General features: G+C 47.7%; 1 protein-coding gene across 1 annotated transcript; it reads left to right on the top strand.

Moving 5' to 3' along the window:
• The first annotated feature begins 3,884 nt into the window (after positions 1 to 3,884).
• NOL11 (nucleolar protein 11) lies at positions 3,885 to 26,195 on the top strand. The gene is made up of 18 exons (XM_056127225.1): positions 3,885 to 4,056; positions 5,683 to 5,796; positions 5,908 to 5,964; positions 8,209 to 8,357; positions 10,953 to 11,010; positions 12,202 to 12,346; positions 14,947 to 15,135; positions 16,081 to 16,157; positions 16,676 to 16,799; positions 17,800 to 17,888; positions 18,659 to 18,730; positions 19,212 to 19,396; positions 19,628 to 19,753; positions 19,861 to 20,076; positions 22,118 to 22,196; positions 22,634 to 22,726; positions 24,044 to 24,151; positions 25,761 to 26,195. The coding sequence occupies exons 1-18, from the start codon at positions 3,916 to 3,918 to the stop codon at positions 25,875 to 25,877; spliced, it is 2,139 nt and encodes a 712-aa protein (XP_055983200.1). The 5' UTR covers positions 3,885 to 3,915; the 3' UTR covers positions 25,878 to 26,195.
• Positions 26,196 to 26,712: the final 517 nt, after the last annotated feature.

Here is a 26,712-nt window from a genome sequence, read left to right as displayed (position 1 = left end):
ACCTCCTATACTATCTTTCTTGCTCCCCAACTATATTCATAACCTAGACTTCTAGTTGACCTCTTTTATTTTTTTTTGCTACATAATAGGTTTATCTGTTGTTTATGGCTCATTATGGCAATGGAGTACGAAAGCTTGTTGGTCTCATTGACACAGACGCTCCTATTTCTCTGCCAAACATTTCCTTTGACTGTCTACATAGCAAATGTTAGACATGTCTAGTTTGGCATTGGGTTTATTTGTTTGGGGCCACACTCAATGGTGCTCAGGGCTTACTCTTGGCTCTACACTCAGAGTTTGCTCCTCCTGATGGGCTTGAAGGACTATATGGGGTGTCAGGAATCAAATCTGGGTATGCCATATGCAAGGTGCAAAGCAAAAGTCCCATCGGCTATAGTATCTCTCCAGCCCCTGTTTGTATTTGTATTTCTTTTGAGGCCATCCTTCTAGCTCTACTTAACCTTAATGACCAAATAGAACCACAAAGGAGATGATGGAAGCTAATTTAATATATTACTTTCAGGAGATGGCTAGGGAATAAATGGACACAATTCATCCAAAGAAAGAAGGAAAACCTTGAAATCTTATTTCCAGGCCCATAGTCAGAAATGGTTTGCCACTTGAGACTGGAGCAATAGTACAGTTTGTAGGATGCCTGCCTTGCAGCTGACCTGGATTCTACTCTCTGACATCCCATATGATCCCTTGAGCACACCAGGAGTGATCCCTGAGTGCAGAGCTGGAAGTAAGTCCTGAGCACAGTTGGATGTAACCCAAAACCCAAAGCAAACAAAGCAAAGTATCAAAGGTGTCCACTAAAAGTCCAGTCTCCAGAATTCCAGAAAGGTCTCTGAGCCCTCTTTTCTGAATCAGAGAGTTTGACCTCCCCTGTCCCAACAGGTGGCCTGACTCAAGTCCAAGCACAGGGATAGGGTATTTGAACTGCTGGAATTCCTGAGACCCTTTCAGAGAGTTCATATGAAATCTTTATGTTCTTTTTCTTTGATGACATACCACAGAACTGTCTGGAAGATATATGACATAGCTTCTGGACAATGGATTTGATGCAGAGGAAGATGTAAAAAATATGGTTATTCTTTTTATTTTATTTTGGGAGGTTGGGGTCACACCCTGCAGTACTCAAAGGCTAATTCTTTTACATACCCGGCAATGTACAGGGGTTACTGCTGGCTCATACACTCAGGAATTACTCCTGGCGGTGCTCAGGGGACAATATGAAATGCTGGGAATCAAACCCGGATCAGCCACATGCAAGGCAAACGCCCTACCCTCTGTGCTATTGCTCCAGCCCCTCAAAGGCTAATTCTTGGCTCTCCACTTCAAGAATGACTCCTGGCATTGCTCATGGTACCAGACACAGTGTGAAGAATTCTAACCTAGGTCAGATGCACAAAACCCATAAAGGCAAGCTCCTAACCCTTGTACTGTACCTCTGGCCCCCTGATATTTATTGTTACAGGAACCATACTTTGCCATGCTAGGGGAAATAAGGTGTTCGGGATGCAACTCATGGTTTCTACCTCCAAGCCATGTGCTCTCCCACTTGTACTCTCTCCTCATCTCAGATTAGATTATCTTTTATAACAGTAAAGAGATTGGCAGCAATGTAAAGCAATTCTACATTTCTCACTAATTTATTTTAGATGACATCTCATAAGTGTTAACAAGCAGTAAGATTACTGGTTTAAAGTTAGTAAATGTGGGGCTGGAGTGATAGCACAGCAGGTAGGGTGTGTGCCTTGCACGCGGCCGACCCAGGTTCGATTCCCAGTATCCCATATAGTCCCCTGAGCACCGCCAGGAATAATTCCTGAGTGCAGAGCCAGGAGTGACCCCTGTGCATTGCCGGGTGTGACCCAAAAAGCAAAAAAAAAAAAAAGTTAGTAAATGCATTATATTTAGTTCCTTTGTTTCATTTCTAATGTACTAACTAGAATATAATCCACATAAATAAAAACTCTTAAGTTTTTAGTTTCCACAGACGTAGTTTCCACTGTAGTTTCCCCTGTGTTTGCTGGGGCTTAAACCCAGGCCTTGGGCCAGGGAGATAACACAGACCAGAGGGTGCTTACCTTGCACAAGGCCATCCTAGGGTTGATCCCTGGTACCATTTAGGGTCCCTTGAACATTTCCAGGAGAGATCCTGGAACACAGAGCCAGGACTAAACCCTAGCAACACCAGTGTGGCCCCCAACCCAAACCAGACTTTGCCTATACAAAGTATAACTCTACCACTCGGGCTCTCTTTCCGGCCTTCCCAAAGCAGTGCTCAGGGCTTACTTCCTGTGCACACAAGGGCTGTGCACACAAGGGCTGCTACAGGGACCATGTGTTGCCTGGGACAGACCTGACCATACACTTTGCCTTTCTCTCTCCAGGCAGGCCTGGTTTTAATATATTTTTGCGGGGTCCATACCCAGCAGTGCTCATGGAGGGGAGTCATTTGTGGTAGTGTTCAGGGGACTGCAGTGGTGCCCTGGATGGAAGAGATCAACACCCTGGAGGGCCACTTCCCGCACCTTCATGCCTCCCACTCTAGCCCCTGTCTAGCCTATCTCTGCTCTACCCAGCTTTGCCCATGGCTCTGCCTGAGAACATGTACAACAGACCTTCTTTTAATCTTGATATTTTTACACAATTGATTAGACCAGTTATGTTTATCTTAGACATCTCTCTTGGAAATGACATCTTACTAAACATTGTCTAGGGAGACCTTGAACTTTACCTTCAGCAGAACGATTGGAGTTTGCTGTAAACTGGATCGTAGACTTTCCCCTTGGGCTAGAGAGGAAGCGGGGACAGAACCTGGGAGGCCTGAGCCATACACAAGACAACATCTGTGTAGCAGATGCTCGGAATCGCTGAGGGACTCAGTGTTATTTAGATATTATTAGGAGTTTTTCTTGAGAGAAATAATTTTTATTTGGCACATTGTTCCATGAGGCAAAGGTAGGGATTCCTAGATAATTCCCTTAAATAGAAAAAAATAAATAAATAAGCAGGGGTCGGAGAGAGAGTACAGTGCACGCGGGAGACCTAGGTTCCATCCCAGGCATCCCTTATGGTCCCGGCACTGCCACCAGGAATGATCTCTGAGCGTGGAGCCAGCAGTAAGCTTTGAGCATCCTAAGGTGTGACCCACCTCCCCCAATAAAAACATATCATTTACGGGGTTGGAGCCATAGTACAGCGGACAGGGCATTTGCCTTGCACGCAGCTTGGAGCCCCGGCTTCCCATTTGGTTCCCTGAGCACCGCCAGGAGTGATGCCTGAGTGCATAGCCAGGGGTCAGTCGTGAGCATCGCCAGGTGTGACCTATAGCAATGTAGCACTGTCGTTCAGTTGTTCATCGATTTGCTCGAGCGGGCACCAGTAACGTCTCCATTGTGAGACTTGTTACTGTTTTTTGGCATATCGAATATGCCACGGGGAGCTTGCCAGGCTCTGCCGTGCAGGCGGGAGACTCTCGGTAGCTTGCCGGACTCTCCGAGAGGGACGGAGGTATCGAACCCGCGTTCGCCGCGTGCAAGGCAAACACCCTACCTGCTAAAAAAAAAAAATGATTAAAAAGAAAAAAAAAAAACATGTTCACATTCGGCCCCTTCCCACGCCTTCAAGCTTCTCGCAGGTGTGCAGCAGAATTAGGAGTAGCGGATTCCACGCCCCCCAGCCAACTCCAGGAGCCTCTCGGACGTGGGGGCGGGGCCTGGGCGGGAGCTAACCCAGATCAGGCCCCGCCCACCGGTGACAGCTGCAGGCCCCGCCCCAACAGGGGTCGGAGGTCCGGGAGCAGGTTTCTCATTGGGCAAAAGCCGAGTCGTGCTCCAGGTTCTCGCGAGAGGAAGCGCGAAGGCTGTCGGGAGGGCCGCGCGGTGGCGCATAGGTTCGCCCAAAATGGCAGCCCTGGAGGAGGAGTTCACGCTGTCCGCGGTGCACCTGGGTGCCGGGCCCGACGGGCTCCTGGGCGTGGAGCAGAGCGACAAAGCCGACCAGTTCCTGGTGACGGACAGCGGCAGGACCGTCATCCTGTACAAGGTGAGGCGCGGGGCTCGGGGGAGCGGGCCAGCGGCGTCCCGGCCCCGTGTGAGCGCTCGGCCGGGGTCCGGCACCTGACTCGCCTCCGTGGGGAGAGACGTGCTTCCGAGTGGCCGGCGGCTGGGCGTCCAGGGCACGCGGGCTGGACCCCGAAGGGGACCCGGCGCTCTGGCCCCCGCCGGGATGCGGCGGCAGAGCCTCACGGACTGATGGATGGGGCGTGCGCGGGTGGCCCTCGGCCGGGTGGCCCCCCCCCCCCCCCAGACCAGGAGGGAGACGAGAAGGTTCGTCGGAAGTTCGCTTCTTGCTCCCCTGATGCGCAGCCGAGTCTGACGCGGTGAATTCTAGGCCGGGTCCCCGGAGACCTTGATGTCCCGCCCCCCTGTCCCCATCCCTGTCCCCCTACACACCTCCCGGCCCGCCGACCCATCACTTTTGTCCTGACGACCGAGCAGTGTCGCTAAGAAGCCACCACCTACTTTGTAGTTGATGACAGTAAGTCAGATTTGTGGTCCTGCACAATCTCATCCAGCCCCACTTTAATTCCCCCTGCCGTTTAAAGGCATAATGGAATCTCTTGGTTTTTTTTTTTTCTGATTTATATCTCTTTTGGGGGTGGGGAAGAGCACACTTGGTGATGCTCAGGGGTTACTCCTGGCTCTGCACTCAAGAGTCACTCCTGGTGATGCTCAGGGAATCATATGGGGTACCGGAAATCAAACCCGGGTCCGCTGTAGGCAAGGCAGGCGTCCTGCCCACTGTACTATATAACTCCGGCCCCTGTATCTCTATTTTAAAAGGTCTGTGCCTTTCAAAGTTATTTTTAGGGGCTGGTGCTATAGCACAGCGGGCAAAGCGCTTGCCTTGCATGGAGCTGACCAGGGTTCGATTCCCGGTGTCCCATATGGACCCTTGAACTTGTCCAGGAGTGATTTCCTCAGTGCAGAGCCAGAAATAACCACGGAGCATCGCCTGGTGTGACACAGCCCCTCAAACTTTTTAAGAAGTTGTTGATATTAGCATTTCAGGTGTATAGTTTCTGGTTTTGGTTCACATCCTGGGGGACTAGGGGCTTGTTCCTCTCCATTGCTGGGGTGGGAGGGTAGGGAGCCTCATGAGGTGAAGTCAAACCAGGCACTCCAGCCCCTTGAGCTCTCTCTGACCTGAAATCAGTTTTTTAAGTGTACTGTTAACAAAATGTTAACTTGTCATTGTTGTTTGTTTTATTGTTGTGTATGTGTGTGTGCGCATGGAAGTTCACATCCAGCAGTGCTCAGGACTTACTCTTGGCGTTGTGCTCAAGGAGAGGAGGGGGTGTCAATCCTGACAGTGCGGGATGATCCGGGACTTGTCTTTCTGTTCTTAAATTTTTAATTTAAGGAATTGGCTGAGTGCTATTATTATTGTTCGTGGGTTAGGTCACATCCAGCAGTACTCAGCACTTACTCCTGGGGGCTCTCAGGGGGACTGTATGGGGAGCTGGGGATTGAACTGGCAAGCACCCTACCCGATGTACTATTTCTCCAGTCCCCAAGTGCTATTATTTTAATTATTTCTTCTGTTTTGGTCGTAAATTTAAGTGTTCTCAATGTCTGAAATCAATACTGAATATTGCATCTTCGTTAGGTTTCAGATCAGAAACCCTTGGGGAGCTGGTCAGTGAAACAAGGTCAGAATATAACATGCCCTGCCGTGTGCAACTTTCAAACAGGAGAGTATATCATTGTACATGATAATAAGGTAAGTGTTAAAACTTTTATAAAGTAAATACAAACCGTATGTTGGAAGTGTTAACTTTGTTATAGGTGTATCAGTTGAAGTACTTTTTAAATCATTATGTTTTGATTTAAGGTTTTGAGAATATGGAATAATGAAGACGTAAACCTGGAAAAAGTGTTTAAAGCTACAGTAAGTCTTTGGATTTTTTTTAACATCTAGCCTGTTGTTGAGATGAAGAAGTTTGTATTTTAGAAGGCACATTTCAGAAGCCGCTCACAGTCGAGCTCATTGAGACTTAAACCTTAATCTTCAGTTATTTTCCTTACTGCATCTCTAAGAGTGATATAAAATTATAATCAGTTTTTTCCTTATTTTCATATATCTTACCTGTACCTTTTTTCCTTCTTTTGGGGAGCAGAGGATGCGCAGGAGGGTTGGGCCACACCAGATGTGCTGGGAGCCTCAGGGGGCCTCGTGTCTGCAGAGCGAGCACCCTCTTAACTGGCATTTTCTTAAATAGAGTAGACCCTGTTAAGTGTCACACGTTATGCTATCAATCCCTCTCAGGGCCAGAGAGATAGTGGGTGGAGTGCTTGCCTTGCACCCAGCTGACCAGGGTTCAATCCCCAGCACCCCATTTGATCCTCTGAACAACGCCAGGAGTGATCCCTGAGCTCAGAGCCAGGAGTAAGTGCTGAGCACCACTTGGTGTGGCCAGAAAACAAACACAAGAAAACCTGGGACCAGAGCAATAGCTTAGTAGTGGGTAAGGCATTTGCCTTGTACTTGACAGACTTAGGTTCAATCCCCGGCACCCCATATAGTCCCCAAGCCTGCCAGAAGTGGTGACCTCTGAGTACCGAGCCAGAAGTAAGCCTTGAGTACAGCCAGCTGTGGCAAAAAAGAAGCCCTGACAGTCCCTCTCTATTCATGACCTAATATATATTCATTAGCTTTTCCAGTATAAAACCGGATCTCAGACTAAGTTAATCTTTGTAGTTCCTTCCAGTTCTAAATTCACAGCTGTGAGTTGGCACATTTTAGAAGCTGCTCACAGTTGAGCTGATTGAGACTTAAACCTTAATCTTCAGCCCATGCGTGTTTTCTTGAAGCCCCAGCCTTTTCCTTGCCATATAACAAGATTGTGAACTTTACAGAGGGGATTCGGTTGTCAGACCACATATATACAGTGTTAACTTTCCTGGGCTTGTAGGTTGTGGTTTGAATGACGGTTTCAGAATGGGATTTTATTGGTGCCCTTCTTGCTCATCGTTTTGGTGGATGCAGGTGGAAATCTAACCTTCAGGATTCACTGTGGAAGGATAGAATGAAGGTAAATAAAAGTGAGGAGGGGCTATTTCAGGCAGGAGAGATAACTCAGAGGACTGAGGTACATGTTTTACTTGGAGGCGCCCAAGAATTGAGCCCAGTACCACAGTGTCCCAGGCACCTCCAGGAGCACAGGAGTATATGCTATAATCTATAGCAAAGATTATAGGAGAGGGGGCTGGAGCAATAACACAGCGGGTAGGGTGTTTGCCTTGCACGTGGCCGACCTGGGTTCGATTCCCAGCGTCCCATATGGTCCCCTGAGCACCACCAGGGGCAATTCCTGAGTGCAGAGCCGGGAGTGCATCACCAGGTGTGACCCAAAAAGCCAAAAAAAAAAAAAAAAAAGATTATAGGAGAAAACAGAATCAGAACAAAAGTTACACTTCTGAATATTTTATATTGTAGATTTTACTTTGGAACCCTATGTAGTTGGAAAAATCTAATCATAATGAAAACAAATTAGTCGTTTAAAAATAAGCCTGCCTGGGCTGGAGTGATAGCGCAGCGGGTAGGGCGTTTGCCTTGCACGCGGCTGACCCGGGTTTGATTCCCAGCATCCCATATGGTCCCCCAAGCACGGCCAGGAGTAATTCTTGAGTGCATGAACCAGGAGTAACCCCTATGCATTGCTGGATGACGCAAAAAAGCAAAAAATAAGCCTGCCTGTGGAGCACAGCAGGTAGGGCCTTGCATGCAGCTGACCCGGGTTCAATTCCCAGCATCCTATATGGCCCCCTGAGCACCACCAGGGGTAATTCCTGAGTGCATGAGCCAGGAGTAACCCCTGAGCATCACCAGGTATGACCCAAAGAGAAAAATAAAGCAAAAAAAAAAACCCAAAAATAAACTTGCCTGAAGAAGAGTTCAGTTGATTGAGCGAAGCAGAAGGCCTGAATTTGATGGATCTCCAGCACCAAGTGTTCCCCGAGAGTAGGAGTCGGCAGCCAGGACTGTGGCTCAGCAGGGGAGCCGTGCCTGCTCCAGGTCAAGCCGGGGGGGTTGCCCCCCAGCACTGCTAACAATAAATGAGTCGTCAGTGTCTTTTTTTCCCAATGGGGAGGCAGAGACTGTGGCGTGGAACTGAAACTACGTGTGTTCTAGCTGTCGGCCGAGGTCTGCAGGATACTCTCCATCCAAGGCACAGAGCCCTTGGTGCTCTTCAGGGAAGGCGCGGTGCGTGGTTTGGAGGCCTTGCTGGCAGAGCCCCAGCAGGACATCGAGGCTGTGATCTCGGAGGAAGAAGTTATTAAGTAAGTGTCCACCCTTGGTGGAGTTTCCAAAAGGAATATGAACCCTGTGTTGCTGTTCGTTTAGATTGGGGCCACACCTTGCAATGCGTAAGAGATACTTTCAGCTTGTTCCGCAGTCCTCCTGGCAGTGTTTGAGAGACGAGGTGGTGCTGGGGACCCAATCCGCTCTCTGGCCAGCATGCTGACCACTGGCTAGCCCCTGGCCACCCCCATGTGTGCTGCTTTTTTAAATATGTTTTGTTGGGGGCTAGAGCAATAGCACAGCGGGTAGGGCATTTGTCTTGCAGGCGACCAACCCGGGTTCGATTCCCAGCATCCCATATGGTCCCCTGAGCACCGCCAGGAGTGATTCCTGAGTGCAGAGCCAGGAGTAACCCCTGTGCATTGCCAGGTGTGACCCAAAAAGAAATAATAAATAATAATAAAATATGCTTTGTTAAAAACATTTTGGTGATAAAAATTTGAGCGTGGGGGGAGGGGAGCAAAGGTAAACCAGGGCCAGGGAGGATGATAACCCTGCACTGTTGCACATAACCTACATGGGGGAGTCCCAGATTCAATTCCCAGCTTTCGTGTTTTCTGTTGAACACTGCCAGGAGTGACCAGTGACTCCTGAGCACCAAGGTGCAAGTGTCTGCTGCACTCTGCTGGCTGCGACCTCCAAACCAAGAACCGAATGATGAATAAATGGGCTGGAGAGGGCCTGGAGAGACAGTATAGTGGGTAGGGCTCTTGCCTTGCACCTGGCAGACCTGAGTGGTCCCCAGCACCCTAAAGTATCCCCCAAACCCCACCAAGAGCAATCTCTGAGCCAGGAGCTTGGAATATGCCTTGGACACAGTTGGATGTGACACCCCCCCCCCCACCCCCCCCCCCCCCCGTGCAAGACAACTTTTTTTAGTTATTAACCTCTGTTATCTAAACTAACACCCCCTTGGGGCTGGAGCAATAGTACAGCAGACAGGGAGTTTGCCTTGCATGGTCAATCTTTGTCATCCCATAAGGTCCCCCTGGGCACATCCAGGAGTAATTCCTGAGTGCAGAGCCAAGAGTAACTCCTGAGTATCACTGGATGTGGCCCCAAAAGCAAAATAAATAGAATAAAGTAATAACTCTAAAAGCCTCTAGAGGGATAGGTGATTGAGGAAATTTTAGGGTCATGCCGGTCCAGTTGTCAGTCGTATAAAATGAGACAGGTAGTCCATGAGACCAGAATATTTGTTTCTGTTCTAGTTCCCTGTCAGCTGAGGTTGGACCCTTTCTGCTGGAGAAGTGTGCAGTTTGTCATACTGAAATCATGGTGGGCTCGCAGACTTCTCTCCTAGATTCCAGAATAAAAGTGGGACGATAACCTAAATGTTGGAAGGACATGTCCTGATCCCAGCACCTCCACTGTATCACTGTATTACTGTCATCCCGTCGTTCATCGATTTCCTTGAGCAGGCACCAGTAACGTCTCCATTCGTTCTAGCCCTGAGATTTTAGCAAGTGCCACATTGGAAGCTCTTTCAGGGTCAGAGGAATGAGACCCATCATTGTTACTGGGTTTTGGCATATTGAATACACCACGGGGAGCTTGCCAGACTCTGCCGTGCGGGCAGGATACTCTCGGTAGCCTGCCAGGTTCTCTGAGAGCGAGAATTAGACGATACCAGCACCTCCAGTCCCCATCATTTCCTCATATTTTCTGTTCCGTTAATTTGCTGCTTATTCACGTGCTGTCTCAGACTAAATTCCCAAGTTAAAGACTTGGGGCTGAGGAGATAGCTCAGAGGGCTCGAGCTCATGCTTTGAGGTTGGCCTGGGGTGGCCTGGGTTTGAGTGCTAGTACCACACGGATCCCTGAGCACCACCAGGTGTGACTCAGAACATTTTTTTGTTTGTTTTGGGGCCATACTCAGCAGTGCTCAGGGCTTACTCTTGGATCTGCACTCAGGGATTACTCCTGGCAGGGCTCAAGGCCATATGGGGTGTCGGGGATTGAAGTGAGCTTGGCCATGTGTAAGGAAATAAGGCAAGTCCCTTTCCACTGTACTGATCTTTCCATCACTGTATCACTGTCATCCTGTTGGTCATCGATTGCCTCGAGCAGGCCCCAGTAACATCTCCTTTGTCCTAGCCCTGAGATTTTAAAAAGTGCCACATTGGAGGCTCTTTCAGGGTCAGGGGAATGAGACCATCATTGTTACTGGTTTTTGGCATATTGAATATGCCACGGGGAGTTTGTCAGATTCTGCCGTGTGGGCAGGATACTTTTGGTAGCTGCCAGGAATCTTTCCATACTTCCCTCAAAAGGTTTCTAAAAAAGAAGATGTGTACATAGTGAATGATAGGGACAAACTTGACTGCCCTGATGAATTCTCCTGAAGTGGCGTTGGGGCCAGAGAGATAGTACAGGGGATGACCTTGCACGCAGCCCCTCCTGGTTCTATCCCCTACCACATATGGCCCCATGAGCACTGCCATGTGTACCCTCAGGCCCCACCCCCGAAGAGTAAAAAGAGGGTTACTAGGGGACTTACCTGAGCAGATGTATGTCAGCATATTGTAAGCACCTGATAAATATCACCTGTATCATTTATTTTTCTTTTCCAGGTGGACAAAGGTCTTCATGGTGTTTAGGCACCCTGTTTTAATTTTTATTACTGAAAAAGTAAGTGCTTTATATCCCTGGCCTATTTTGTAATATTTCAAAGTTACCTGTGTTATTTTGCTAGGGGGTGGGGGGTGAGGGTGGGGGCACATCCAGTGATGTTCGGGAGTTACTCCTGGCCCTGAATTCAGGAATCTCATTCTGGATGGACTCAGTGAGCCCCATGTGTACAGGGTATTGAACCTGAGTCACCTATGCGCAAGGTAAGTACCGTACCCGCTGTACTATTGCTCCGGCCCACCTGTGGTATTTTTAAAACAAAAATTTGGAGTTGGTGTGGGGTGATGGCTCAGAAGATTAGAGGTGATTCACCAGGATGAATGTCAGCAGATGAACCTAGGTTGGCCGCATGCAAAGCAAGCGCCTTACCCACTGGACCATAGCTCCAGCCCTGCAAAAAGTGTTTTGAAGGTTAAGGAAATTGCCCTGCATGTGTCCTATATCCATGACAGCGGTTTGAATTCTGGTGCCACGTGAAGTCCCTGACCACAGAGCCAGGCCTTGAGCACCTCTGGATCAGGGCCCTTCCCCACCTAATATTTTTAAAATATTTTTTAAATCTAAAAATACTCTGCTATATGGATCTGGAGGGATAGTACAGTGGGTAGGGCTCTTGTCTTGCACGTGGTCACTCTCCACCTTCCCATATGGCCCCCTGAGCGCCACCAGAAGTGATCCCTAAGCACCTTTGGGTGTGGCCCCAAGCCACAAAATTATAATTCTTTGTTATAATTATTTCTGTGCCTAAATTTTTTTTTCTTTTTGGGTCACACCCGGCGATGCACAGGGGTTACTTATGACTCTGCACTCAGGGAATTACCCCAGCAGTGCTTACGGGACCATATTGGATGCTGGGAATCGAACCTGGGTCAGCCTTGTGCAAGGCAAATGCCCTACCTGCTGTGCTATCACTCCACCCCTCTGTGCCTAAATTAAATACTATTTGATTCAACAAGAGGTTACACTCATTGAAATAGTGAAAATGGGGTTTAACATTTAACTAGCCCAGGGTCAGAGAAGTAGCATAGGCACTTGCTCAGGGCTTAAGTCCACAGATGATCCCAGAGCCCAGAGCTGGGAGTACACCCTGAAAGTAGCCTATTCTGGGAGGTTTAGCCAGAATAGGCTAAACCCCCATACTTCATTTTTCATCAGAAATGACTAGTTAAAACTAATTTTTATTTCTTGCAGCGTGGAACTTACTTTGCTTATGTACAGACATTTAATACACGTGCGTTAAACAAATTCACACTCTTACTTGGACAAGAAGAGAAATCTGTTATACAGAGTTTCAGTGCCTCTCTGGGTAGGAAGTTCATCTCTCTGCTATCATTAAGTAAGTATTTTTCAGCTTTGAGCGACTGTACATGGAAGTGCACTGCGGAGTTTCCAGCCTGAGTCTCAGGCGTTTCCATGTCTTACTCTAGCGCTGCCCCTTTCTCTGCGTCCTTGTAAGCAGGTGTGCATTCATTGCTATTTCTGCGGAGTCGGGGTCGACCCAGGGCCTCTCACTGCAAGGGCCGTGTCTTAGTCATGCATGAGGTCAGGGCTTTGCTGTAGGTAACAGAACTTACTTCAACAGTTATCTCAGGGTCAGGCCCACATACTGCAGTATGCAATCGCCTGTGTGTGTGAGGGCCTGGGTTCAGGTCTTGGCACTGGAAAAAAGAAAAGAAGGCTTTGGGACTTGAGCAATAGGTGGCAGGGCAGCAGTAGGTAGGGTACTTGCACACAACCAATTGGAATTTGATCCCTGGTATCCCATAGGGTGCCCTGAGCACAGACTAAAGAGTAAGCCTTGATAACTTGACACCTATAGAAATAGGTGTTGGGGGGGGGGGGGTCCCTTTATATCTAAGGTTAGTATTAAAGGGCTGAATTTTATCTGCTAATTTATTGACTTGGGGGCACACCTGACCCTACCCACTGTACTGTTCCATCTCTCAAGCATCCTACAACCTTTCCCGGCTTTTGTTTGTTTGGTTTTGGTCCACATCCGTTGTACTCAGGGCTTATTCCTGGCTCTGTGCTTAGGAATCAACCCAGCTTGGCCATGTGCAAGGCAAATGCCCTACCGCTATATTATCTCTCTGGCCCACCCCTTTTTTATTTTTATTTATTTTTAGCTTTTTGGGTCACACCCAGTGATGCTCAGGAGTTACTCTTGGCTCTGCACTCAGGAGTTACTCCTGGCGGTGCTTGGGGGACCAAGTGGGATGCCGGGGATCAAATGCGGGTTGGCCACATGCAAGGCAAACGCCCTACCCACTGCTATTGCTCCAGCCCCCCCACTTTTTTTATTTTTAATGTAAAATTTTTATTTTTCATTGTGGAGGAGTTTGGGGCCACACCCAGTGGTGCTCAGTAGGACAGCGGGTTGGGTACTTTCCTTGCACATACCTGACCCAGATTCAATCCCTAGCACATCACATAGTTCCTCGAGTCCTGCCAGGAACCAGGAGTGATGCCTGTTCACAGCCAGGAATAAGCCCCCAAGTACCACCAGATGTGGCCCAAAAACTAGCAAAATAGATAGTGTTTGGGGATTTACCAGTGTGTAGTGATCTAAAGCATAACCTCTACACTCCAAGGGGGGTAAATCCCCTTTATAACATTCTCCCCCTTGTGCTTCTTTTTGGTTATTTGTTGGAAAGTCTAAAGTATTTAGATTTTAAAAAGCAAAACAAAAACAGCTATGTTTAGAAAACATTTCCATGTTACCATTGTTTAAAATTTTAGGAAGTTTTCTTGGCATTTTCTTTTTGTTTGGGGGCCAGACCAGGCAGTCTGCAGGGCTTACTCCCATTCTGCCTCCAAGGATCACTCCTGGTGGGTTCAGGGGAGCGTACGGAGTGCTGGGGATTGAACTGGGGTTGACCACGTGCAGGGTAAACACCCTACAGGCTCTGGCCCCTTAGAGAGTTTTGTATTGTACAAATGTTTGCACTAGCTATAAGGCAAGCACTCATTTGTCATATTGTTGGAATCTACTTGATACTTGGGCTGGAAAGGAGCTGGTTTCCATTAGCCTTGGTCTAAGGCCAGGTCTTAGTCATTTTCAAGTTAAACTCAAGTTTTCAAAATATGTTTTAGCTTATGGAACATTGAAAGAAGAGAATCTGATTCTAAGGGCTGACATGTTTTTCTTTAACATTACTCTGTACACGGGGCTGGAGTGATAGCACAGTGGGTAGGGCGTTTGCTTTGCACACAGCTGACCCAGGTTCGATTCCCAGCATCCCATATGGTCCCCTGAGCACTGCCAGGGGTGATTCCTGAGCATCGCCCGGTGTGACCCAAAAAGCAAAAAAAAATTCATTGAACACACAGCAGCTTAATGTTAATTTCATGGTGATGGAGTTAAGTCACACAAATTGTAGAAATCGAATACTAATTAATTTCTTCTGAGAAATACATGCATTGGGGAACTAAATTTACTCAGATTGTTTCCTCTCAAAATTTTTAATTATCACAGAAATTTATTTAATGGCTATAGAATCTTAGTGCTGACTCAGATTGTTTTGGGGTCACACCCTTGGGGTTCAGGGTCCACTCCTGGCAGTGCTTATGGGATCATATGTTGTACCAGGGACCAATCCAGGTGGATGGCATGCAAGGCAAGCGCCTTTATCTGCTATACTCTGTCACACCCTAGATTTTAATGCTCTCTCAAAATTATTTCTTTATTTTTGTGTTTGTACCATACGTGTGGTTCACTGGCTCACTGTTCAGCAAAGCTCCAGTGATGCTTGGGGGGGCCATGTGGTGCCAGGGGCGGAATCCAGGTCTCAATTGCTGCTCATCTCCCTGATACTGTTTGTTGTAAGCCGTTACTTTTATTTTCTGTATGGACTTGCTAAAATGTTACCAGCAGCTTTCTGTGTTGCCCTCCAACAGAAAGAGAACTATTCTTTACTACCACGTTGTTTCCACCAGGTTCCGATGGGTGCATGTATGAAGCCTTGATTCCGCTGCATCCGAGCGACACAGAGAAGAGTCGGCAGATTGTTAGGTCGCTGGTGCTGAAGGATGTGGTGCCCTGTAGCTCTCGCAGTGGCGCTGCCCTTGCTGTCCTGGACCAAGACCATGTGGCAGTGCTGGGACCCCCATCGCCAGGGGCGAAAGGTATCTGAAATCAGCAAATTAGGAAGCCCTTTGGAAAACCTGTCAAAGGCTACTTTTGAATGTATTTTGTGGGGAGAGTATGGGGGGGCTCACCCACCAATTCTCTGAAGATCAAATGATGCCAAATCAAACCTGGGGTCTTTTGCATGCCCAGGGGACACTGCAGCCCTTTGAACTATATCCTGACCCTTTTGCTATTGTTCGTTTTCACTTATTTATTCCTTTTATCATCAAATTATTTTTTTCAGTCAAATTATTGTTATAACCTTCAAATGTTTCTTGAATAGACCTTTGATTTCAGTTTGCTTTGCTGAATCTTTAATACATCTTGGGGCCAGAGAGATAGTACAGATGTTAGGGCATATTTTCCTTGCATGTGGTTGACTGAGGTTTGATCCCTGGCACAGCTAGGAGTAACCCTGAGCATTGCTGAGTGTGTCCCCTTCACCCCTCTCCAAAAAAAATAAAGAAACCTTTGCCACCACGTAACTCTCCTGGCTAATGTCCTTTTTTGCTACTGTTGTTTTGGGGGCCACATGCAGTGATGCTTAAAGGTTATTCCTGACTCTGCACTCAGGAATTACTCCTGGTGAGCTCTGGGAACCAGGTGGGATGATGGGGATCCAACCCTGGTTTTCTGCATGCAAGGCAAATGCCCTCCCCGCTGTACTCTGGTTCCCCTGTTTTGGGTTTTTTTTTTTTTTTTTGTCAAGACTAAAACTTTGGTCAGCGCAATTTAAAGCTGAAGGCCAAATTGAGAGGAAGATACAGGACTTCCTGCTCTGTCCACTGCTTCTCCTGGGTCTCATTTCTTTGCGTTTCTGTGATTAGCTATTTCTTTATTACTCAAAGTGTATGTTCAGCTCTTGCTCCCCCTGCTCCCACCTTCCCCAGAGGCATCTTGATTTGTACTTGGGATGACTTCTGCTTTTGTTTATTTTACAGACTGCCTTGCCATATGGAACACAAAATTCCAGACACAACAGGCTTCAAAGGAGTTACCACAAGGCACTAGTGCTCAGGTATGTTTTCATACTTTTTTTCACACTTGGGGAGTTGTGTTTGTTTTTATTGTTGTTTTGGTTTGGAGGCCACCTCCAGCAGTGTTCAGGGAGCCTTGTGTCAGGGATTCACCTCAGGGCTGCTGCTTTCAAAGCCACACAGCCTTTGGGCTATTGTGGGCAAAATAAGAATTGTGTGAACCTACCTTAGTTAACAAGTTATATGTATGAGATTATGCTAGAAAGCTGCTTAATTTTGATTTCTCTTTTTCTGCTAATGTGTTAAGCTTACTCACACCATAAAAAATTTTTAATTGAATCACAGTGATACATACATTTACAAAGTTGTTCATGCTTGGATTTCAGTAATAGAATATTCCAACACCTGTCCCTTCACTAGTGTACTTTTCCCACCACCGGTGGTCCCAGTTTCTATCCTGCCACCATAAATTGTTATAGCTGTATGACTTTGTTCAGTCAGATCTTAGAAGAAAACTTTGTTATATTGCTAACTTTTTTTCTGTTACATTTCTTGGTAGCTCTGGTATTATGGGGAGAATTTATTCATGCTACATGGAAAATTTCTAACTGTGATTCCATATAAGTGTGAAGTGTCATCATTAGCTGGTGCTCTTGGGAAACTCAAGCATAGTCAGGAACCAGGTATGATCTTAGATGTATTCGTTGTTGCCATAAACCACTTTGTTAGCTTCCAACTTGATAGGTGGGATCGTTTCTGTTTGGGGGCCACTCCCAGTGGTGCTCAGTGCTTACTCCTGGCCTTTGCTCAGGGATCTCTCCTGGCAGACTGGAACCATGTGGGGTGCTGGGGATCGAACCCAGGTCAGTGACATGCAAAGCGAGCACGCTCTCCTCTGCCCGTGCTGTGATGCCTGCCAGTAGGTAGGTGTCTGAAGCCACGGGTTCCCATTTGGCGGCAGTCATTGACCTGCGCTGACCCAGCTGTGCTCTGGGTGGCGCCAGCACTCCAAAGCTCTGCTCTTTGTGACTCCGGAGTCCTGGCTTCAGAAGTGAGATGGCCCCAGCGTTACCTGTTGGTGACTGTTGCTGGCGCTTAGCCTTTTACCACAGGGGTGGGGGTGCACGACACAGAGGCTCACTGGGCAGTATTCTGGGTCTATAGTGAGCATGTCGCTGGGAGATCACTCTCACTAGTGTTCAGGGGGCCATGTGGTAGCAGGGTTTGTACCCCGTCTCTTGCATACAGAGTGTTAGCTGCAGCCCACTGATCTGTCTCTCCTGCCAGATTTTTAACTTGGTTTACTGCTTGGGAGGTCTCAGTGGAACTAATTCAACTTGAAAACTTCTCTTGAATTATACATGGGTGTTATTTGGGGCCACACTGGGCAGTACCTGGGGGCTGTTCTCATGATGCTTGGGGCCCAGGTGGTACCCAGAGCTCCAGCGTGGAAAGCTTTGCTTGAGAAATACCAATCAGAGGGCTAGAACAATAGCACAGCGGGTAGGGCGATTGCCTTGCATGCAACAAATCTGGGTTCAGTCCCAGCATCCCATATGGTCCCCTGAGCACTGCCAGGAGTAACCCCGGTGTATTGCCGGGTATGACCCAAAAAAGCAAAAAAAGAGAGAGAGAGAGCAATCTGTAAAGAAGTTCCAGAACGTGTATTTTGTGTTTTCTTAGGCTCTTACACTGTGTCCCATTTTGTAAATTGGGAGACTTCCCAGGAAAATGAAGACAGATCCCAGAACGTAGAGCAATCAAAGAGAACGGTGAGTCTTACGTGCCTTACAGGGATGTGAGTGCAAGCATTGAAGAATGAATGTGTAATTTAAAAAACTAGTAGGTTAGAGTGTTTGCCTCACAAACAGCCAACCCAGGTTCAATCCCTGGCACCATATATGGTCCCCCAAGAACACCAGGAATGGTCCTGAGCATAGCCAGGAGTAAGCGCTGAGCACCTCTAGGTGTGGCCCCAAAATTAAACAGTTTTAAAAGAATATTTCTTTTCATCTCTATCAGATTTTATCTAAATAACATGGTAATTTCACACAGAACCTGGAAACCAACAGCCTTTAACCAAAAAAGAGTATTGCACATCAAATGGTCATTTTCATAGTTCCTGGGGTAGGCATATTTCTCTAATTTTTTTCCCTTTTTTCCCACTTGTTTGTTTGGAGGCACACCCACCTGTGTTCAGACCTACTCTTGGCTCTGTGCTCTAGGATCAGCCCTGGCAGGCTCAGGGGACCATATGTCGTGCTGGGGATTGAACCCGGGTCAGTCCCAGTCAAGGCAAGAGCCTTAACTGTTTTATTATCTCTGGCCAAGCGTGTGTGTGCGTGCATGTGTGTGTTTCAAAACCTTGATGTATGCTCCTGGTGGTGTCGCACGCACCCTCTGCTCTTTCCCTTACCTTAGGGGTACCTTTGGAAAGTTCCTTATTATAACAAAAGCATCGCATGATCATTGGGGTATTTTATACCCTTTCAAGTGTACATGGGCTCTTTTGTATTAATTTTACCTCCTAATTTGATTGTAGTTGAGGAGAAGAAAAGTCGAAACGAGTGGACAGCAAGAGGTTTCAGCATCTAAACTTCTCTCAGCAATAAAGGTAAGCTTGAAGAACAGAAGCGAGGCGGGAGAGAGAGCTCTGAGAGCTGGGCAGTCTGTCACCCAACCGTGCCCACCAGCGGCCACTGAGGCGCTTAGAAACAAAAGACATTAGCAGAAAAACTCAAACAGTTAGAAGAATCCCATCTCATTTTCATCCTGAGTTTTATGTCTCTACAGTTTGTTGGGTGCCCTTGGTTGTCGGGTGAGCTCATACTTTGCTCCTCTGGCTCTCACTGGCTGTACCATTTTCTCAGTCCCATTCTCATTGAATCCATGGGTCATTTAAGCTCCCAACATTTTGATCTCTGTGCCCTTCATCCTTTGTGTGTTGTGAGGCAAAACGTCACATCCACTAGTTTCACAATGTCCAGATACTTGTCACGGGTACTTGTGACTTGAGAAAATGTTGGGAACCCGTTAAGATCAGAGTGACAGTTTGTAGTGGTCCAGATTGAATCCCTTTCCTTCCACCTTTTCAGAAAGACTCAGAAAAACATATTGAAGTGGAACTGCGTAAATTTTTAGCTACTAAACGGACACCTGACTTTCAAACGATCATTGGAGACATCGTCACAGGGCTTTTGGAACGCCGTCAAGCAGAACCATCATTTTATCCCCGCAACTGTCTGATGCAGCTTATCCAGACGCATGTGCTGTCTTACAGGTAATTGTTTCTGTGCACCAGCTTTCATAGACACGGCTCCCTAAAACTCATTTTTCCAGCCCTCTAAATGTTCTTTGGAAACCCAGGGCCACGCACATGCCAGGCTGTGCCACTTGAGTCACATTCCCCAGACCTAGGTTCCAGTTTTCATACACTGACTCGTGACTTATGCACAGTTGTAGTCGTGTTGAGTAGAGATGGTTTTACTGATGGATTTCTTTTGGCGTCTAGCTTGTGCCCTGGCCTTCTGGTGGCTGCCTTGGAGCGCGCAGATGTGCAGATCCTGCAGCTCTGCCTCCAGCACTTCCCCGACATCCCCGAGTCCGCCACCTGCGCCTGCTTGAAAATCTTTTTGAGGTAACTCAGGAGCCAGCAGGCCTTTCACTGCCTTTTTTGATCTGTAATGTTACTAGATTTCTAAGACCTTTCCTGAGTTAATGCATTGCTTTCAATGGTCGGCACAGTATTGGCGATGACAGTCTCAAGGACACTGACATCAGTGTGGAGTCGGTATCTGACTACATCGATGCTACCCACGAGGAAAAAATGGAGCAGCAGCCCGAAATTCTTCAGAATGGCTTCACCCCTGAAGAAGACAGCTGTGAGAAGTGTGAGAGGCCTCAGGACCCACGAGAGGAAGCTACCACCTGCCCCGTCGTACCAAAGCGAGCAGCTCTGCTGTATCCTTGACACGAGCCTTGCTCCATCAGACCCAAGCAGTTGTGGGATCCTGAGATCATTAAGTTTCTGTTTGAAAATTACTTTCATTGAAATTGCTTGCTTACACCAGCTTTCTTAATTAAGCCACACTGACTTTAAGTTTTGGTTTAAAAGAGAAAACTGAGGGCCTGAGAGATAGTACAGTGGGTAGGGTGCTTGCCTTACGTGCGGCTGACCCAGGTTCAATCCCCAGTACCCATGAGCTCCCCTGAACCTCGTCAGGAGTGATCCCTGAGCACAGAGCCAAGAGTAAGTCCCGAGCAATACTGAGTGTGACTATATATATATATATGTATATATATATCATAAGATCGAGGGACAGAATAACCAGGGGGAAGAGGTGTGTGCCTCGCTCGCAGCCAGTCCTCATTTGACCCCTGTTACCGGTGCCATACGTGCCTGAGGGGAGTCAGGAGTAACTCCCTGAGCACTGCTGGATATGACCCAAAAGAGTAAAAAATACAAGTTTGGAGGCCAGAGGCCAGAAAGAGAGTCCAAGTTGAGGTACTTGCCTTGCATATGCTGATCATCTTTGGTGCCCAGTGTTACTTGGTCTCCCCGACACCTTCAGCTCTGACTCAGACATTAATGGTGGGGAACAGGCAGCAGAAATAGAAAAGTTTGAACACAGTCTACAAAAGGGGGGCCCAGAGCAAGAGTACTGCCAGGAAGATGTTTCCCTTGCATGCGCTCCTCCGGGTTCAATTCCCCGCACCCCAGAGCCCTGAACCCTGCCCCCTCCCCCCCCGAGCATCACCAAATATGGCCCCAAAAATCAGAAAATATACATGTAAAAACTTGAATACAGTAAATGGGCAGGGCAGGGGCACAGGAGCCCCAGATTTGATCCTTGGTGATGCCTGGTATTAGTGCTACTGGGGGCAATCAGAGCCAAGAGCACTGAGCCAGGAGTAGCTCTTAGCACTGCAGCACCAACACACCCACAAAAACGTTATAGAATATTCTCAAAATTAGTATTAAAACTAAACACTGGCACCCTGAAGGGCAGGTCAGCTCATTTATCATAAGTGAGATTCCAGGTCAGTTGATGGTCAGTGCTCAGCGACAAAACGTAGAAAAGTGAGAATTTTTCGGTTATTTATTCTCCCCCCCTACTTTGTAGGTGCGTGCCTCAGTGATGCCTGCATACCCTACTGTGGACTCAAACATAACAGAGCTGTGTTGGGCACCAAATCCTACCCCTGAGCTGAGATGTTCAAGCACGTGCTCACTGCAGTGGCACTTTTTTTTTTCTCTTTTTGGGTCACAACCGCCATGCACAGGGGTTACTCCTGACTCATGCACTCAGGGATCACTCCTGGCAGTGCTCAGGGGATGATATGGGATGCTGGGGATCGAACCCAGGTCGGCCGTGTACAAGGTAAATGCCCTACCCACTGTGCTGTCACTCCAGCCCCTGCAGTGGCACTTTGTTCGTATGCACAAGATACAGCTCTGGTGTTTCACTGTGTGTATGTGTTGGGATAGAGGGGTCTTGCTGGCTGTGATGCCCCCCCCCCCTTTCTAGTAGTAGTTAGACACACCCGACTGAGGCACAGCTGGAAATAGTAGTGCCAGGGACCACCAAACTGGGTTTGTGCTTAGTCCATGTGGAACGCTAGGGATTTGAACTCATGATAAGGTGCTTGCAAGACATACTTTAAGCCCTCATGCTCTTCATTGGAGTCCTCAAAAGTTAGGGGGGAAAAAAAGAGGGGCTGAGCAGTATATAAATTCAGAACAGTAATACTAGGAAAGGGGTTTTTCTCATTTCAGTAGAATACTCTTTGACTTTGGGGGGCCACACTCAGCAGTGCTCAGGGCTCACTCCTGTCTCCACATTCGGGAATCACTCCTGGTGGGGCTTGGGGGACCAGATGGGATACGGGGATCCACACTGGGTTGGCTGCACTCCAAACAGGCACTCTCCGCACCGTGCGCTCTCCCCAGCTCCAACACTCGCAATTTACCAAAGTCAGAATTTCCTTTATTCCAAAGCAGAAACGCAGTTCTTCATTCTGCATATAGCGAGACCTTCCTCCTGTCACACTTGAAAGACATCCCAGCCCAGCATGTCACTGTAAGTGGTGGTACCTACCCCTGCAGAGCTTTATTTCTGCTTTCAAGTTGGTCGTTCTGTTCTCAGCAGCGTGTCGGATATTTGAAAGATGGTTCAGTGCCTCGGGATGGGTGGGTGTTTCTGGCCCCTGGTGGGCTGGAGAGTGGGATGGCATCTCAGCGTGGCACTCCCCTGCCCCTCCCCATCTGAGTCCCGAAGCCTGTAAAGCAGGTTTATTTGTGAGCAGAAAGAGCTCCCGTGGGCCCTCCCAAGCCAGCAAACCCTCATTGTGCCTGCCTGACTGCTGCCTTTCCTGCCATCCTCAGTTTGTTTCGTTTGTTTTACACATAGTTCCATTGACTAGCCTCTGAAAAGCGTCCTTCCCCCACCCTGTTAGCTTTGTGTGGAGAGCAACTTTTCTGTTGAAGTTTTAAAATATTTGTTCCTTTCCTCTGCAGCTATTCCTTCACTATTTGTATTTCCTGTATCTCAAGTGCAATGAGAATGCGACCATGACACTTCCTGGGACACACCCTCCCACCCTGAGCCAGGTGAGGCACCTCTGGAAAGGGCTGCTCCGGAGCCAGCGGGAGCAGTGAGCGTCACCCCAAAAATGGGAATGCAGGAAACCCACCCACTAGTGGGTTGGTTTATTGTGGTTTATTGTGGCCTTTCTTGAGGGTTTCAGGAGGCTGGAGTGGATGCTGTGTGTGCAGGTCCCCAGGCTTGCTCCTCCACGCCTCTGGTCTCTCAGGCACCCTTGGTTGCAGCCCAGGGAGCTCCTAGGTATCCTGGGGGACTCTGGTGATCCCAGCAGGCCATGGCCAAACAGCACATCATCAGCCTCAACTGTGAACCTTTAGACCTGCATAGCACACCCAGCCTCTGGGAGTGGTCCTGGGTAGCCCCCAACACCCTGAAAAATTAAGAAACAGTAGCATTCTCTGGTGCCTACATTACAACCTAAGATATGGACTTACTGTCTCTCCTTATATTTTCTCTAAATAAAACTTTTATTTCCCCACCCCCTCACTCCGCCATTAAAAAAAATTAATGAAAGAGCTTCAGTTGAGGACATGGGTTTCGCCCACACCCAGCAGTGCTTAGGGGCTATTCTTGGTTCTCTGTGCAAGAGCGACCCTCTGGTGCCAGGGATTTTACAGGGTCAGCCACATGCGAAGTCATCTCATATTTGTGTGTCTTTCAAAATTCATTTAAAAGAATTTTTATAAGCTAAAAATAGGGGAGAAAAAAATCCCAAAGCAGAAGTCATTTTTTTAAAATATTATAGCTTAGAAATTTCTCCATCTCTTTGTGCCAGAAAGAGCTCCGAGACCAGAGCACAGGCTTTGTGTTCAGGCAACCCAGGCTGGTTCTTAGCACCACTGGGAGGGTCTCCTGAGTTGCCCCCCAATGTCCCCCAACTGCCCTCCCACCTCAGAGAGAAAGGAAAAACATTTCTCTATCGCAGACTTAAAAAAAACTTTTTTTTTCACAACTGACTCGCCTGTGAATGCTATAAGATATGTTAACTGAAATTTGAACATCTTAACTTCCTAAGGCCAGAGAGAGTACAGGGTTAAAGCACTTGCCTTGCATGCGGCCAACCCTGGTTTGATCCCCGGCATCACAGTCAGTTCCCCAGACACAGCCAGGAGTAGCTCCGAGCACCACATGGTGGCGTGGCCCCAAAATAATCAAATCTTTATTGATGCAGGGGAGAGAGCGCAAAGAAGTGGAGCACATGGCGTGCTTTGATGTGGGAGCCTTGGGTTTGATCCCTGGCGCTGCAGTCCCCTAGGCATTGCCAGGTATGGATCAAATAACAAAATACTAGTCTTCATTTTCTTATTCCTGTTTGTCTACAGATCATGGATTGGATATGCCTTCTGCTAGATGCTAACTTCACTGTCGTCGTCATGATACCAGAAGCAAAAAGGTTACTGTTAAGTCTTTACAAGTTCGTGAAATCCCAGGTTTGTAGATCTTTTTATATATATATATATATATATATATATATATACACACACACTTCTGTTTGGACCAAAGTATTGCCTAAATTCTATTTTTTTTTTTTTGGCCTTTTTTATAATTTTATTTATTGAATTACTGTGAGAGCAGATACAAAGCTTTCAGGTTTAAGTCTCGTTCATACAGTGAAACATCCGTCCCTTCACCAGTGCCCATTTTCCACCACCAAAAACCCCAGTATACCCCCTATCCCACACCCTCCCCCTACCTTTGGGGCAGATGATTTCCACATTTCTCTCTCTCTACTTTGTTTTTTGTTTTTGTTTTTTTTGGGGGGGGGTGAAATCCGGCGATGCACAGGGGTTAACTCCTGGCTCTGTCCTCAGAAATTACTCCTGCAGTGCTCAGGGAACCATATGGGATGCTGGGAATCAAACCCGGGTCAGCCGTGTGCAAGGCAAACGCCCTACTCGCTGTGCTATCACTCCAGCCCTATCTCTCTCTACTTTGATTACATTCAATATTTCGACACCATACCCACCATTATTTTTGGGATTTTGCCCCAACACTCAGATCTGCCGAAAAGGCAACAGTAGGCAATTTGTTTTCTATTGCTGGTTATGAATAATGTATGATCTCAAGCGGCTGCAGTAGTGGCCGCGCGATTTTGAAATTCTGAAATTTTAACAATTAAATCTGGAGGGATTTCTGCCAAAACCTGCTGGGTTCCAAGATTTGTTCGTGAGTCTCTTGGATCATGTCTGTTAAGCAGTTTGATCAGGAGACAAAGAGGCCGTTCGTTGGCGGTGACTCAGGATCTCATTAGGGCGGGGAGGAAAGGGCCAGCTCAACCCCCATTCCACGAAGCCGTGCATGTCTCGTCATTGCCCAAACCTGACCATCCAATGGCCTCTGGAAGATGACAGCCACCGAGCAACCAAGGGGGAGCAGGCGGAGGGATAGCACCCTTTCCCTCTGGGATGGTCCGGCGCCGGTAACGTATTGTGGGGACTGGATGCATTTCTGCCAAAAGCCACTGGGTTCCAAGATTTGTCTCTGAGTCTCTGGGATCATGGCCATTAAGCAGTTTGATAAGGAACCAGAGCGGCCTTGTCTCCAATTATATAGCTGAGTCCAAGGTGGTTTGTGGGTGTGTCTCCCACATACTAATTTTTGGCCGTTTACTTTCTTGGTAACCTTTGCCCCAAGTTTTTGGGGTCTGGCCAAAGGCACAGCAGCAATTTTGGGGTATCTGGAAGTCTGAAGGCACCATGAGGCTGCTGATGCACTCGCCTCACAGGTACAGATTGACCTGCTGACTGCACCATACCCCCTATTTTATTATTGGGGCGAGAGAAGTGGTACAAGGGTTGAGTCACTTGCCTTCCACACAGCCAACTCTGATTTGATCTCCAGCACCAAACTGTGTCCCCTGAGCACTTCTGGGTATGGCTCCAAAGCAACGTGTGTGTGTGTGTGTGTGTGTGTGTGTGTGTGTAAAATGTATGTGTATGTCTGTGCGTGTGTGTAAAATCCTTCTCCTTGAAGCAGTATAATCATGAAGAATTTCTCATGAGCATTATGTTAATATATTCTGAAACATTTTTTCTGTAGATATGCATATGTTCTGAACTCAACAAGATTGAAGTAAGTTTTCGTGAACTTCAGAAGTTAAATCAAGAAAAAACTAGTAGAGACTTATATTCCATCGAAGTGCTGGAACTCTTCTGACAGCCCAGCCCGCCCGGGATCTCGTGGAGCTCTCCGGCCAAACCTGCCCCTGTGCGCAGCAGCTGTGCAGGCCCCAGGCCTGGTGTGCACTGTCCCGGGGCCCCAAGCTCTGGCCACGGCCACACGGGACCCTGGTGGTTCATGGACTAGGGACCAGGTTCTGAAACTTTGAAAAAGTATGTCACAGAGCTAATTTTAAGTAAACTTAATTTGTTTATTAATTAAAAGGTCTAATTTCTTATGTGTTTACAACAACTTTTCTCTTAATAAAATGCCACCACTGACACTGGGATTCTAAAAGGAACACGGCTGTGTGAGGTTGGCATTCCGCTGTCCCACCTGCCCTCCTGCGCAGTCTTATTTCCTGCATTTCCATCATTTCTCCACCTGCTTCTCCTGTCCTTCCTGCCCCAGGGTCGATGGCACCACTCTGATTACCTCTGTGAAGTCTTGCTCATTAGTGTTGCAAAGGTGCATTCCCAAACACTGAAGCAGCATCTTCAGAAAGCAGTTTGACAGTGCTGTTGCTGTTAGTCCTACAAGCCCTAATTCCCCAGTTTACAGTACTTCTCTTTATTTATTTAACTTCAGTATTATTTGGTAATCTGTTGAACCAGTTTTTTATAATACACAAATTAGCAGTAAAAGGTAAAGGTAAAGGCCCTCCCGTTGATCGTCGATTTGCTCGAGCGGGCCCAGTAACGTCTCCATTGGAGACTTTGTTGTTACTGTGTCTGGCATATCGAATACTCTCGGTAGCTTGCCGGGCTCTCCGAGAGGGGCGGAGGAATCGAACTCGGGTCGGCCATGTTGGCCGCGTGTAAGGCGAACGCCC

This window comes from Sorex fumeus, unplaced genomic scaffold, assembly GCF_029834395.1.
Source record: "Sorex fumeus unplaced genomic scaffold, SorFum_2.1 ptg000063l, whole genome shotgun sequence".
In the NCBI taxonomy this organism is placed as follows: domain Eukaryota; kingdom Metazoa; phylum Chordata; class Mammalia; order Eulipotyphla; family Soricidae; genus Sorex; species Sorex fumeus.
This window is presented reverse-complemented; position numbering and strand designations above follow the sequence as displayed.